This window comes from Sphaeramia orbicularis, chromosome 19 (genome assembly GCF_902148855.1).
Source record: "Sphaeramia orbicularis chromosome 19, fSphaOr1.1, whole genome shotgun sequence".
NCBI classification, from domain to species: Eukaryota; Metazoa; Chordata; class Actinopteri; order Kurtiformes; family Apogonidae; genus Sphaeramia; species Sphaeramia orbicularis.
In genome coordinates, this window is record NC_043975.1 from 8799769 (window position 1) to 8815713 (window position 15945).

Below are 15945 nucleotides of genomic sequence, written 5' to 3' on the forward strand. Positions count from 1 at the left end.
GGCTTACTCTGCTTCTTCATCAACAAAATAAAAAAACATTAAGGTGTGTATGTTTACTCTAAGCTAAACAGAAATCATGTAACTGTTTTCACATAACTGATATATTCAATTCTTATGTATAATTATGTTATGCTCCTTCTCACTCCTTTTCAAATATGACTCGTTTCTCTTTTTTCTTTTTTTGTGTATTATTATTTTTTGCTTCCTTGAATTTTCATTTCTACATTATGTTGTGCAAAGCAGTCATTTAGTAGCAATCAGGAAGCTTGTACCATTTCCATATTCAAACTAAATCAATAAAAACAAACCAAAAAAAAAAAAAAATTATACATATTATGTCTGCTAGTTTAGTGAAGTTCTTTATATGCAAGTACAGGGGTTGGACAAAATAATGGAAACACCTTAAAAAATCAACAAAATATAATTTAATATGGTGTAGGTCCGCCTTTTGCGGCAATTACAGCCTCAATTCTCCGAGGTATTGATTCATACAACTTGTGAATTGTTTCCAAAGGAATTTTAAGCCATTCTTCAGTTAGAATACCCTCCAACTCTTTTAGAGACGATGGCGGTGGAAATCGACGTCTTACTTGAATCTCTAAAACTGACCATAAATGCTCAATAATGTTGAGGTCTGGGGACTGTGCCGGCCATACGAGATGCTCAACTTCATTAGAATGTTCCTCATGCCATTCTTTAACAATTCTAGCTGTATGGATTAGGGCATTATCATCTTGAGGTGAAGGTGTTTCCACTATTTTGTCCAACCCCTGTATGTACGGCAAGAAAAACTAAAGTTTAATGGGAAAAAAGCTTCTATAAACCAATTTAAACTCATTTAGCTCTGATTTTTGTGTGTTTTTTAAGCCTGTGCACACATTTCCTGTGTTTTCTTCTTATATCTGAGGAAAAGAGAATGAAGAATAAATGTGTATACTTATTTCAACCCTGAAAAAACAACAAAACCACTCAGTTTTTCCCAGTCCTGTTGATCTAAAGCGGCTCCTCACTGCTGTTAAATAAACATTAATGTTACCTCCTGTGGTTGAATTCCCATGTCACTGAGGACGCTGTTGAAGAAAGCTGCAGATGGTTTTCCAATGACTTCAGCTTCTAAATCACAGGCGTACTAGACACAGCAAGAACAGGGTATTAGTCATGTTTAAAGAGTCCTATTCTGTTATTAATTAAAGCTGGATATTAATGCACATTCACCTCCAGAGCCTTCATGTAAACTCCGACATCCAGTTTCAGTCCGTCTGTCTCCTTGTAGTATCTCCTGTGAAGAAACCAGACAGAACCCATCTGATAAAGGACATTTAAACTGATATTCTTGGTCTGGTTTAAGTTTATTCAATCAAAAAAATAAAAAATAAGTATAATAATTTTTTCAAAAGTGTATTCAGTCATCATCTATAATACAAAAAATACAAACAATGAGGCTGATTTTAAGTTAACTGACTGAATTCTGAAGACTGAACAGACTTAGGCAGAAGCTAAACACTTATATACACCTCGCCTACATTCAAATCAAAATCAGTTTGTGTTTTTTTTACTAGATTTTGATTAAGATGTGATATTGTTAAGGCTAACTCTGTTAGATATAGCAATACATCATCTGCATATAATGATAGTTTATGTTCCTCATTATCAGAATTCCTTTTATATTATTATCTCTAATGAGTTGGGCAAATGGTTCAAAGCTGATGGCAAATAAATTAAAATCAGTTTTATTCTACCAATCAAAATACTGAAAATCATTCCTCCTTGTATCCCCTGAAAATATCTTTACAAATCAATGTTTTGGCTTGAATTTATAACTCTTGGGTAGTTGAACTAGCTGTTGAATTAAAGGAAATGGACCCTGTTACGAGGTTATTCTGGGTGTTTTTATTTTTATTATGTACATTCATTTACATTGTTGAAGTTGTGTAATAATACAGGTTGTTTGCTCTTCATCCATATAAAAATTCCAAACTTTTCCAAAATTGCTATTTTTTCCCCAGACATTGACTTTATGTAGTTTTATACTTGTGTTCCTACTTTTTTGGTTGAGATTGTACCTGTTGTGTGTCATAGAAAATTTATTTTAATGAATGAATGAATGAATGAATGCAAAACTCGCAGTAAATTGTGTTTTTTTATGACAGAAACATTTTCAAAACATATGAAAATCACAAAAGCGTATGGCTACCACACAAACAAGTTTCACTAGAATCATTCCAAAACCGACAGATCAAGTTTTTTAATACAAGTGTTGCAAGTTCCTCCCATTCCTTTTCAAATATGCAAATGAAGTCATATTTTGTTTTCATGTCTATATATCAGTTTTTCATGTTTTCTTGCAATCTGTTTTATTTCTAAGGACTAAAATAGGATTACTTTATCTTGTTGTATATTCAAAATAAACTAAAACTAAGTAACTAATATGCTTTCTTCGTGTATTTTTATTTACTTTACATGGCTAAGCGCCTTTGAGCATACTTGAGAGAGACTGTTTTCCAAACTTCATTAAGATTTTCACACAAAATTCTATACCTTTTAAGGCTTTCAAGACCTGCACAAGCACCCTGACTTTTTTGTTTTTTTTCCCCTTTTTTCTTTTAATTGTTATTGACTTTGTCTCTGGGGATGTTCGATTGTACCTAAAAAATCTAAAAATACAAAATAAAAAGTAAAAAAAAAAAAATCTGTTCTTCTTCCTCTAATATCATATGAGTATGTGGTTAAACTGTGTTACCCTTGGCCTAAGGAGAACAGCACCGGCTTCTCCAGCCCGATGAGGACCCTGAAGGCATCGTTCAGGTTCTGGTATGAGAAGTTTTCGGCTGCGTCTCCGATGATAACGCAGTTTGGGTTGGTTTTGTCGACGCCGTCAAACTCTGGGAGGAGACCTGCATAAGAAAAAACAAACAACTCATAAAGATGTGTTCAGAATTATACGCGAAGAAACTGACAAACCAGAAAAAAAGTTATTAAATTCTGTCACAGCTCATTAAAAAACTATTTGGCATCAATTTAGTCGAGCAAACTTCATTACAGACTCAGGTCAGTCAAATAAGTTGATAATTCTATGTTGTCTAATTCACTATAAATATCATACTGATGACTAATATTAACGTTTATATCTCAAATTATCATGAACAGGACATTTTACAGCTGTAGACATGATGTGTCCCAATATTTTTGTCCATATAGTTTATAAACATCAATATTTCTGTAAAAATTTAATGGGAGATTTATCTTCTTAAGTGAAATGTGAAGAAAGTAGATGGTTAGTTGTGGTAAAAAATTAACATTTACAGTCCAAGAACAAAGAATATTTTAGAAATTTAGAGGTAGAACATTTAAAAATCATAGTCATGGATAAAAAATAAACAAAACAAAATGCCAAAAAAATAAATAAAAGGCATTTTTGGAAGCAATGATAACAATTTAAACCAAGCTAACCAATGCCATGATATTTATCCCAATATAAAACTATATTATGTCCATATAGTTTATAAACATCAATATTTCCTTAAAGTTTAATGGGAGATTTATCTTCTGAAGTGACATGTGAAGAAAGTAGATGGTTAGTTGTGGTAAAAAATTAACATTTACAGTCCAAGAACAAAGAATATTTTAGAAATTTAGAGGTAGAACATTTAAAAATCATAGTCATGGATAAAAAAAAACAAAACAAAACCCCAAAAAATTAAATAAAAGGCATTTTTGGAAGCAATGATAACAATTTAAACCAAACTAACCAATGCAATGATTTTTATCACAATATAAAACTATATTATGACATTATTAGCTATAAGGATATATATATATATATATATATATATATATATATATATATATATATATATATTCAAATCCATATTTATATATATATATATTTTTTTTTCTATATTTATAACCATTGCACTACATACCAAAGCATATTTGCACTCTCCTTTTTTAAACACTTTTTTTCTTTTATTCAAATTTATATGACTGTCTGTTTTACGTGAATGTGTATGTTTATGTGCATGTTTCTATGCTGCTGTTAACACTGTGAATTTCCCCATTGTGGGATCAATAAAGGAATATCTTATCTTATCTTATCTCTTATTTTGCCATTATTTTCTGTATCCCACACCTCTGAAACACCAGAATTCAACGTGTCCCAATATTTTTGTCCATACGGTGTATGACTTCGGCAATTATGCTATAAGGCTATAAAATATAGATATAAAATACAAATTAATGGGGTAAAAAAATGAATCTAAAACATCATCTTTAACAGTAAAACACCAACAGAGTCTATTTTACTACACAATTACTACTTGTGTCTCTTATTTTAACTATATTTACTTAAATTTTTACTTATAGTGGATTATTTTCTTAGTAAAAGGGGATATTTTTTCACCACTGGTCTGAATAAAAGACATGCTACAGCCTACAAAAGGACAGCTGCACCAGTGTGTATTACTACGTCTAATATTTGACCATGATTTGAAAAAGAATCCCTCATATGTACATTAGACTTGTACAACACACAGTAGGCTGAAGTGAGGAGTTTAAACAAGGATTATCATGAGTGACTTTAAGTCTGTGTACACTTTGTTTTCTGTAGTTTGACCACAAGTATAATATAATGTGAACAGAGACACATTAAACAGGGATATGATGGTGTTTTCTTCATCATCGTCATCATTCATCATCAGTGTTGTCTATTATATTACTCAGGGCTGTAACATCGCATTTGCAACTAAAAATCATTACACTGGTCAACAACAAATTTATTGTTTAAGTTTTTTGAGCTGATTTAGGATAATTTTGGTGTGCTGAATCCAAAAATCACATTAATTTTGCTCAATCAGGTCAACTTTCTGAACTATGCTACATATTGGCTTTTTAACATTTTTGCTTACATTTATGGGCATTTTCACATCATATGATACAAAATTCTTTCGTATTTCTTGCAATAAACGAGTTTTGAAGATTTTGCTTTTGCCAATATATGATTAATGTTTTTTTTTTTTAATATTACAGGTGAACGAAATGGCTTCGGCTAGAAGATCTTGCAAAAATAAGCCTGAAGTATTCTGCTACAGTTTGTAACACTTAATAAATACCTCCTGTTAGAAAATGATTTTTTTTTTCTCTTAAAACCTATTTTGGGTGAGAACTATATAAAAAATCAACTGATAAAGCCACAAAAATATCATCAATTTTGTGAGAAGATCAAATTTTTCAAAATCAAATTAGCAAAAAAACCTGACCTGATTGAGAAAAACAGATGTCATTTTTGGATTTAGCGGTGCAAAATAGTCCTAATTCAGTTGAAAAAACCTAGACAAGTTGCAAAAAACATTTTTTTTGTAACCTAGTGTTATGTGCGAAGAGATATATGCAGAAATATGCTTCATGGGGGTTGTAGCTCACTAAGTGTGTACTGTCCTTCTCAATCTGAATACAAATGAACTACATTTCCGGGTAAACGTTCCTCTTCTTGCTGATGTGTGCCGGGAAACCGCAACATTTGTATAATTTTTACATTACAACTAAGAACAAGAAGAAACCTCAAGCAAACTGAAGAGATATTTTTCTGTTGTTTCTACGGGATTCTCTCGCTCTTGATCGAACAGTATAAACCCCAAAGTAAGTAAACATGATGAAATGGACAGAGTTTAATTCTGATATGTATATTACTGCTAAGAAATGGACAGTTTATTTTGATTTGTGTATTACTGTTATGAAACGGACAGAGTTCATTTTTATTTTTAATAGGCTATGTGTATTATTACTGCTACAAAAGGGACATTTTACTTTGATGTGAAATGCTGTTGCAAAATGGACAGAGGCTATCCTTGAAATGTACAGAATACGGGGGTTGGACAAAATAATGGAAACACCTTCACCTCAAGATGATAATGCCCCAATCCATCCAGCTAGAATTGTTAAAGAATGGCATGAGGAACATTCTAATGAAGTTGAGCATCTCGTATGGCCGGCACAGTCCCCAGACCTCAACATTATTGAGCATTTATGGTCAGTTTTAGAGATTCAAGTAAGACGTCGATTTCCACCGCCATCGTCTCTAAGAGTTGGAGGGTATTCTAACTGAAGAATGGCTTAAAATTCCTTTGGAAACAATTCACAAGTTGTATGAATCAATACCTCGGAGAATTGAGGCTGTAATTGCTGCAAAAGGCGGACCTACACCATATTAAATTATATTTTGTTAACTTTTTAAGGTGTTTCCATTATTTTGTCCAACCCCTGTATTTGTGTTTAGTCAGAATTTAGTCCGATATGTGTAGGATGTTTGAGTTACTTATGGGATCTGACAAAGGAATTTAGGGTAGGTAGAAGGATGGGGTAAGGCACAGGTGTCAAACATGAGGCCCGGGGGCCAAATCGGCCCGCCAAAGGGTCCAGTCCGGCCCTTGGGATGAATTTGTGAAATGCAAAAATAGATATTAAGAAATTAATCATTTTAGTTCAGGTTCCACATGCAGACCAATACAATCTCCAGTGGGTCAGACCAGTAAATTCTGTCATAATAATCTATAAATACTCAAAACTCCACAATTTTCTCTTTGTAAATGTAAATATTTTATGTATTTACACTAAAAGTATAATTTCACAAAAAATGTGAATAACCTGAACAAATGTAAAGAACCTGAAATGTCTTCAGGAAAATAAGTGCAATTTTAACAACATTCTGCCTGATATGAAATGTTATGTGTGTTTGCAGATCCACTGTGATCAGTACGTTATAATGAACATGTGGGAATGATAAACTGAGGCAGAATATTGTTAAAATTACTTTTATTCTTTCAGTTTGTTCAAGTAATTCACATTGTTTGAAAGGACAGTTTGTAGATGTAAACAATTTCATTGTTTAATTTGACTTTTTTCGCAGTAAAATATAGAGAAAAGATTGGGGTTGACATTATTTAAATAGTATTATGTTATCACGGGGTGGGGAAGCAAAATTTACAATATTTTGAGGCAGGGATTGAAAGACAGTGTATGACCAATTAGTTTATTGAAAGTCATGAGAATTTATTTGCCACAAGAAAATTTACATGATAGAAAATGTTTTTATTCTATGTGTCCTCCTTCTTTCTCAATAACTGCCTTCACACGCTTCCTGAAACTTGCGCAAGTGTTCCTCAAATATTCGGGTGACAACTTCTCCCATTCTTCTTTAATAGTATCTTCCAGACTTTCTCCTAATAGTTTTGCTCATAGTCATTCTCTTCTTTCCATTATAAACAGTCTTTATGGACACTCCAACTATTTTTGAAATCTCCTTTGGTGTGACGAGTGCATTCAGCAAATCACACACTCTTTGACGTTTGCTTTCCTGATTACTCATATGAGCAAAAGTTTGTGAAAAGGTATGGATAATAGTGTTAGGTATGATTATGACATCAATATATGTTTGGTTTCAAAACAATTGACGTAGTGCCTGCTGAGAAAAAACAACTAAATGTTCATTGTAAATTTTGCTTCCCCACCCTGTATTTTACTGGTCCGGCCCACTTCAGATCAAATTTAGCTTTACGTGGCCCCTGAACTAAAATGAGTTTGACACCCCTGGCGTAAGGGGACGGTAGATTATAAATTAAACTTCATCCTGCTCCTTTTTGAATGTTTTCCTTTCTTTTTATATAACATCTTTTTTGTTATTTGGTTTTAATGTTACATTCAAAACAAATAAACTTTATTCTGGTAGTGACAAGTGTTTTTATTTCCTTATGTGGCCCTAATATGCCATTGAAGGTAAAAAACAAACAGCTCAGTGTATTACCGTCGTGCACCAGCAGGTGGGGCCGCAGACCTCTGTGTTTGAGGACAGACACGGCTGCAGGAGCAGGAGAGAAAACCTCACACACTGAGATGTCAAAGCCCAGTCTCTGCAGCTTGGCCACAAACTTCTCTCTGGAGGCCTGGGTCTCGTTGGTGCAGAAGCGAAGCTGCAGGTTCGACGCCTTCAGCCTGTAAACAGTGAAAAGAACCTGGGCTCAACCTGTTATTCTTCCACACTGACCCAGTCCTGCACACACACCTGCACTTTTCTGTCAAATCTAACACTTTACGGCAGAACAGGTGCCGACAGATGATAAAGTTAACCCGCTACAAGCTAAATTCTACTCATTTAGCGATTCACCTTTTGACAGCTTCAACCGAACCGGGTATTGCCACCCCGTCGCCCTCTCCGCTGTCATATAAAACTCCACACATGTCCAGAATAACACCTTTTAAACTCTGCACACAATCTGGCCAACCCCCGGCAGCCATGATGGCAGCAGACACTCACTGCGCATGCGCCAGAGGTCACATGGGACTACCCGGAAGTTGTGTTTTCATCAAGAACCGATCATTATCAATTTATTTTTTCTGATAGTTGAAATAGTTGTGTTTAATCATTCCACCATGTCTCAAATGTATTTCTATATTTCTCTTTTGTAATGTTTATCCCATTCTTGTTCTGTAAATTTGCTTTGTGCCATAAAAAAAAAAAAAATCAATTTATTTAATTAGTATAATCGATTCATAGATACATTAGTGAGAATAAATGACCAAATAAATTACAGCTGTAGTAATTCTGCTGATATATATATATATATATATATATATATACATATACACACAGGGTGGGGAAGCAAAATTTACAATGAACATTTAGTTGTTTTTTTCTCAGCAGGCACTACGTCAATTGTTTTGAAACCAAACATATATTGATGTCATAATCATACCTAACACTATTATCCATACCTTTTCACAAACTTTTGCCCATATGAGTAATCAGGAAAGCAAACGTCAAAGAGTGTGTGATTTGCTGAATGCACTCGTCACACCAAAGGAGATTTCAAAAATAGTTGGAGTGTCCATAAAGACTGTTTATAATGGAAAGAAGAGAATGACTATGAGCAAAACTATTACGAGAAAGTCTGGAAGATACTATTAAAGAAGAATGGGAGAAGTTGTCACCCCAATATTTGAGGAACACTTGCGCAAGTTTCAGGAAGCGTGTGAAGGCAGTTATTGAGAAAGAAGGAGGACACATAGAATAAAAACATTTTCTATTATGTCAATTTTCTTGTGGCAAATAAATTCTCATGACTTTCAATAAACTAATTGGTCATACACTGTCTTTCAATCCCTGCCTCAAAATATTGTAAATTTTGCTTCCCCACGCTGTGTGTGTATATATATATATATATATATATATATATATATATATATATATATATATATATATATATATATTTTTTTTTTTTTTTTTTTTTTTTTTTTTAATTATTACTATATCCTGCTATGCAAAACCATAGAATGGTGTACTTTCTTTTTCTCATGACTGTGCATAGTTAACTGTTTGCAAAATGGAGATCATAGTAAGAGTTGGGAGGTTCAGCCTGTGTCAGAAGAGGGTGTGCAGATGGAAAAGTACTGACACAGGATGGTACTGGATGAAACGCTGCAAATGTGAACTTCTGTACCTCCAGGGAAGAAAATGTAAGCCAAAAAATAATCAGAACTGAAACTGTTTAGAGATGTGTGTAGTTTAAGTCAAAAGTCTGGAAAAACAGCCACAGTTGCATCAGCCTCAGTCTACTGTTTATGGGCGGGCCTTAAAGTCATAAAGTGTTCGGTGCTCAGTGTTGGGGAAGCTTCTTTGTAAGTGTAGCCTGTAAAACTACAGCAGTTCATCATGGCAAAAATTCAAACAAACTAGATTTCTACCCCTGTTTGTAAAACTACAGCTGGAAAAAGTAGTTTTAGCAACTACTTTTTTATTTCAGTGTTAAATTGAGAATGTACATGTGGTGCATATGAAAACAAATACGACCATGGTTGGGGCGGTACGTCGCTATCAGGTTGGCACTGGCAGGAGGGTTGTCCATGGTGGTGACAGTCAGATGACGTTAGTAATGATCACACATCTGTGAAGCATTGTAGTACTGCAAGGGCAAACAAATTAGAGGCAGTGTAAGCTGTCAGGTCATGGCATGAGCATGGCTTTAATTCAAGATGAAAGAAAAAGGGATGGTCTGTGTTCAATAGTGAAATACAATTTATATTACAAAAAATAAATAAAAAAAAAAAACTTCATTTTATGTTGTTTCCTAAAACTGTAGTTTGCTAAATGAGTAGATAAACTACAAAAAAAAAAAACCTAAAAAGTACATGATCTACCTGACGTGACACAAAATATGAAAGTAGTTAAGGAAAGGAGGAACAATACATATTAATCCTTTATCGGGCAAGTGACTATTTTTGGTAATTTCCACGAACATTTATTTATTTATTTATTACCTCCGCCAAGGAGGTTATGTTTTTGCCAGGGTTTGTTTGTTTGTCTGTCTGTTTGTTTGTCTGTTTGTCTGTCCGTTAGTGTGCAACATAACTCAAAAAGTTATGGACAGATTTGGATGAAATTTTCAGGGTTTGTTGGAAATGGGATAAGGAAGAAATTATTACATTTTGGTGGTGATCGGGGGTGGGGGGGCCCACGGGGGGGGCCACTGATCAGCCTTGGCGGAGGTCTGCGCTCTCCGAGTGCTTCTAGTTTACTTATTTATTTATTTGACAGGGATAATGCAGTCAAACATAGTTACAAGTTTGCAGCTGATGTGATGCATATAGAGTTTATAGCATTAGAAGACAGTATCAGCAACAGTTCCAGTGAGGACAGTGAGTCAACAATCTCAGGTCCAATGTGGTCTCCAGGGTCTGTAAGGTCCACCTCCGCATGATCAGTGAGTGGACCTGCTTTGGTAGGTACCATGAAGTAATGGTACTAATGTAAGGAATGATGTTCAAAGGGATCATGTGGATGTGGACAGGGGTCTGGATCAGCACTTATGTTGTTCTGATGTTCTAAAATACAGGTTCTATTCACCATACATGTGTTTTTCTTGCATTTATTTTTTTTTACTTCTTGGATTTGTATTTATTTTTTTGTCACTTATGGGTAAGGAACCAAATATTGTAACTTCACTGACCTGGATTTTCTACATGGCAATAAAATAATTTGAAAAAAAAAAAATCGCAAGAGTAATACATTCTTGTTCTATCCTCCAATAACACACTAAGATTGAAATGTTGAATATCAGAGTATTTCTATGAGTGAACTATAAAGGGTTAATAAACATTTAAAAAAACAAAGGAAATATGCCAGATTATAGCCTAAGGTTAATGTCCATCTGTAGACCTCCTGGCAGGTTGATGTTACACAAAAAAAACACAAAATACATACAGGGACAAATACAGACACCATAACATGCAACATGGACAATGTTAACACCGACAAGAAGTACAAAATAATTTAAAATTCATCTGTATTGCCCATTGCATCATTACCCTATACAAAATATTGAGCAGAAACCCTCAAGTGCTGTATTTTAAAGGTGTGGGAGACTTTCATGACCAATTTTTCATCAAATCTGTCAAACCTCAGTCATATCCTCAGTATCACGAATCTGTAAGTCTTTCTGGGATTACTCACCTGAATCTCTTGCATTATGGTGAAAAATTTCTAAGTATCATCCACCATAAACAAACCATATGTTTACATCCAGAGCTGGGAGGTCACTCGGGCATCTTTGGAATTTTGTCGTGACATGCATTGTGGGAAACGTTGATTTGCGCCGCTGTCTGACAGCAGCAGCTGCTACAGACGTGAGGCGGAAACGGCAGGAGCTCCCTTCCCTCTATACATATTCCTCCTGCCGTTTCCGTGTTTCAGCCGTTTCCGCATCGTGTTTGTTTCATCTATATAATATCATATGGTCGTGCTGCCGCTGCTGCGGTCAGGTGGCAGCGCAAGCCTTCACTTCCCACAAGGCATGTCACAACAAAATTCTGAAGATGCCTGAGTGACCTCCCGGCTCTGTTTGTAAAACATACAGTTTGTTTATGGTGGATGGCACTTCGAAATTGTTCACCGTAATGCAAGGGATTCAGGTAAGTAATCACAGAAAGACTTACAGATTCATGATAGTTTTCAGGTTTCCTCTTTCACAGTTTTTTCCCACTTTTATTGGGATTGATGATGATGATGATGATGATGATGATTATTGTTATTATTATTATTGTTGTTGTTATTGTTATTATTATTATTATTATTATTAGTATTAGTATTAGTATTAGTATTATTATTGTGCTCTGCTGGTTGAACCTCCTAATTCTTACTATCATCTACATTTTACAAACAATTAACTATGCACAGTCAAGAGAAAAAGAAAGTACACCTTTGAATTCAATGGTTTTGCATATCGGAATATAATCATCATCATCATCATCATCATCTGGTCCTTACAGGTGCAAAACAATACTCAAAAGATTCCACTCTATTCCGAGTTATCGAGTCATTATCTGTTTAACAAAAACAAAACTAAAAAGCAGAAGGGGTGGGTGCAAACTATGTTCACCCCACTTCTTTCACAGGATAATAAGCAGACAGATACTGCTGAAGAAACACCCTTGAATTATTGGAATCTGTTGTGTCATTTGACACTTGTGGTTATATTTAAGGCCCAGATTTTTTTTTATCACGCTTATTACTCTTTGGGTTTTCTGCATCTTGTATTTTAATCTCCTTAAGTTAAATTTGATGCTGTCATTACTAGTCAACACTTAAAAGTTATTTAAATGAATATGTAACAATATTTATTGTAAATATATGAACAGCATTTCAGCTCTTCGTAAGGACATTTGGAATGAAATCATTGCAAAGCTGAAGAAACATACTGAAAACAAAACTGGTCAGACATTAAGGATCATCCTAAGTTTGGAGCAAAACAGAAGTATAGGGTTACAAAATGTTTATGTTTATGCATTTGGCAGACGCTTTTTTCCAAAGCGACTTACAGGGGAAAACCAATCAAATCACTCAGTCAATCAAATTTTATTTATATAGCGCCAGATCACAGTAAAAAAGTTATCTCATGACACTTTATATATAGAGTTGGTCAAAACCAGACTCGAAGCCAATTTACAGAAACCCAACAGAATCCTCCAGGAGTAAACACTAGTGACTGGTGACAGTGGAAGGAAAAACTTCCCTTTAACAGCAGAAACCTGGAGCAGACCCAGACTCCTGGAGGATGGACAACTGCCTTGACCAGTTGGGGTTAAAGAGAGAGAGTAAAGAAAGAGAAAAAGAGAAAGTGATAGAGATAGAGACTGGGGGAGAAGGGGGGAGTAGGGGGAGACACATGGAGGCAGTTGAGGATAAGTGAGTGATGATGATGAAGGCAGGAGAGAGGCAGGACCACCGCAGAAGGTCCAGAGATAATCCTGGGAAAATCTGTGATAATCTGTGTGTTGAATGTTGAACCAAGGAAAGCAGAAGTATGCAGGTCTGTAAAAGTTTATTCATTGTTTCACATTGGTGACACGCTGATGTTTTATATTACAATAAAACCTATCATCTCCAAATACATTTTGATCAGCTTCTACTGAAGCTGAATGGGACAATAATGAAACTGCAGTCAAATCAAAACTCAAAGCTCAGATTCAAGGAAGACAAGACAGAAGTCAGATGACCGTTTCAGTTGAACTTGGTGAAAATTGAGGCTATAAACAGACACAGGCAGATTCCAGGGAGAGAAAAAAATAGATGTTGACTTAAAAAGAAAAAAAAAAAAAAAATAAGCCTTCCTCCCACTGACATAGTTTTCTCAAACAAAACTTGATGCATGTTTCTCCTGCTGATGTCAAACCAGTTTTGTAAAAACATTGATAAATAATGACTCACAGGGCTGTGGTGGATTGGAACTGATTTAAAATGGACCGCAACCATGTCCACACATGCGCCGACAGTGTTAGGGAGACTTCAACTACATGTGAATGTGAACTGGAAATAAGATGAGATCCAGCCTTATGCAGATATTTATATTTGTGTATAGAGATTGTTTAGATTTAGTCTGTCCTTAAAGCTGCGGGAGACTTTCGTGAGCAATTTTTATCAAATCTGTAAAACCTCAGTCATATCCTCAGTATCACGAATGTGTAAGTCTTTCTGTGATTACTCACCTGAATCTCTTGCATTATGGTGAACAATTTCAAAGTGCCATCCACCATAAACAAACCGTATATTTTACAAACAGAGCCCATAGGTCACTCGGGCATCTTCGGAATTTTGTCGTGACGTGCATTGTGGGAAGTGAAGGCTCGCACTGCTGCCTGACTGCAGCAGTGGCAGTGCAACCATATGATATTATATGAATGAAACAAACACGACGCAGAAACGGCTGAAACACGGAAACGGCAGGAGGAATATGCATAGAGGGAAGGGAGCTCCTGCCGTTTCCACCTCATGTCTGTAGCAGCTGCCTCTGCCAGACAGCGGTGTGAACCAGCATTTCCCACAATGCACGTCGCGACAAAATTCCAAAGATGCCCGAGAGACCTCCCAGCTCTGGATGTAAACATATAGTTTGTTTATGGTGGATCATGAAAAAAGATAAACGACACGCACATCCAAAATTAGAGGTGTGCAGGATCCCAAAAAGTTAAACATGAAAAAATAAAGGAAGGTCTGCACAACCTGTGAGCTCCCAAACCATTTAATCACTGAATAAATGGTTTGGGAGCTCACAGGTTGTGCGGACCTTCCTTTATTTTTTCTTGTTTATGGTGGATGGCACTTCGAAATTGTTCACTGTAAAGCAAGAGATTCAGGTGAGTAATCACAGAAAGACTTACACATTTGTGATACTGAGGATATGACTGAGGTTTGACAGATTTGATGAAAAATTGTTCACGAAAGTCTCCCACACCTTTAAGGACAGACTAAATCTAAACAATCTCTATACACAAATATAAATATAATGCAAAAGGCTGGATCTCATCTTGTTTCCTGTTCACATTCACATGTAGTTGAAGTCTCCCTAACACTGTCGGTGCATGTGTGGACATGGTTGCAGTCCATTTTAAAGCAGTTCCATTCCACCACAGCCCTGTGAGTCATTATTCATCAGTGTTTTTACAAAACTGGTTTGACATCAGCAGGAGAAACATGCATCAAGTTTTGCTTGAGAAAACTATGTCAGTGGGAGGATGGCTTATTCTTTTTTTTTTTTTTTCTTTTTAACTCAACAGCAATTTTTTTCTTTGACTGGAATCTGCCTGTGTCTGTTTATAAATAATAAATAAAGGAAAGAAAATTAAAACAAAAAACAATATTAACCCTTTCATGCACGAATTATGAGAACCTTAATCACATTTTTTTCCTGAGTGTTTTTATTCCTCTGTAGGCCTGAACAAAAAAACAAAGCAATTGATTTCTTTTTAAACGAACCTATTTTTCATAGAGTTGTCCACCATGTGTTTAATTTTGGAAGCAAAGAAACATGTATTTAAAACGCGATATCAAAAACTGACATACTGTGTGAAATCTGTGAAATAAAAATAATTTTATTGCAGCTAATCTGATGTTTTCTCTCATTTTAACCCTTAGGGGTCATACTCTAATACTAGCTATTACTCGCTTCATGGAGATAATAAAAAAAATATATAAAAAAATACTTAAACATGTTAGTGCAGATCAGGTTTATCAAGAACAGCCAAGTTACATTAATGTTATCAATTGCAGTGTATTGTGTCTTGTGTTGGTTGATATGCAACTAAAACAACAAAACCCATGAATATACAAGAGAACAGCTGGAGAAGAACTGTCCACTGGAGTGACCACTGTCCATGAAAGGGTTAATATAATTATATACATGAAAACCCTATAGAAACAATACATAAATGCGTTTTAGGAGGTGATTTGGAGGATTTTAATCCATTTGGGCCACATCCTTCTATCCACATGTCCTCTTTTTGCCACATAGGATGGGAGGGTTAACACTCCCCTGTCTGCCTTTGCCGACGTCACGTGAACGCCTCTCTGCAATGCATAGGGGATGTTGCGCCATGGGGGGCGTGGCCTTCTGACGCACACAAGCA

General features: G+C 35.3%; 1 protein-coding gene across 1 annotated transcript in view; it reads right to left on the minus strand.

Moving 5' to 3' along the window:
- The window catches only part of lhpp (phospholysine phosphohistidine inorganic pyrophosphate phosphatase), a 100117-nt gene extending 91821 nt beyond the window's left edge, over positions 1-8296 (minus strand). The window contains exons 1-5 of the mRNA XM_030122690.1: positions 8156-8296; positions 7796-7983; positions 2741-2894; positions 1216-1279; positions 1037-1129 (exon numbers count right to left, since the gene is read on the minus strand). Of these exons, the coding sequence (XP_029978550.1) occupies positions 1037-1129; positions 1216-1279; positions 2741-2894; positions 7796-7983; positions 8156-8286 (630 nt within the window). The 5' untranslated portion in view covers positions 8287-8296. The remainder of the gene's footprint in view (positions 1-1036; positions 1130-1215; positions 1280-2740; positions 2895-7795; positions 7984-8155) is intronic.
- Between the last annotated feature and the right edge of the window lie 7649 nt (positions 8297-15945).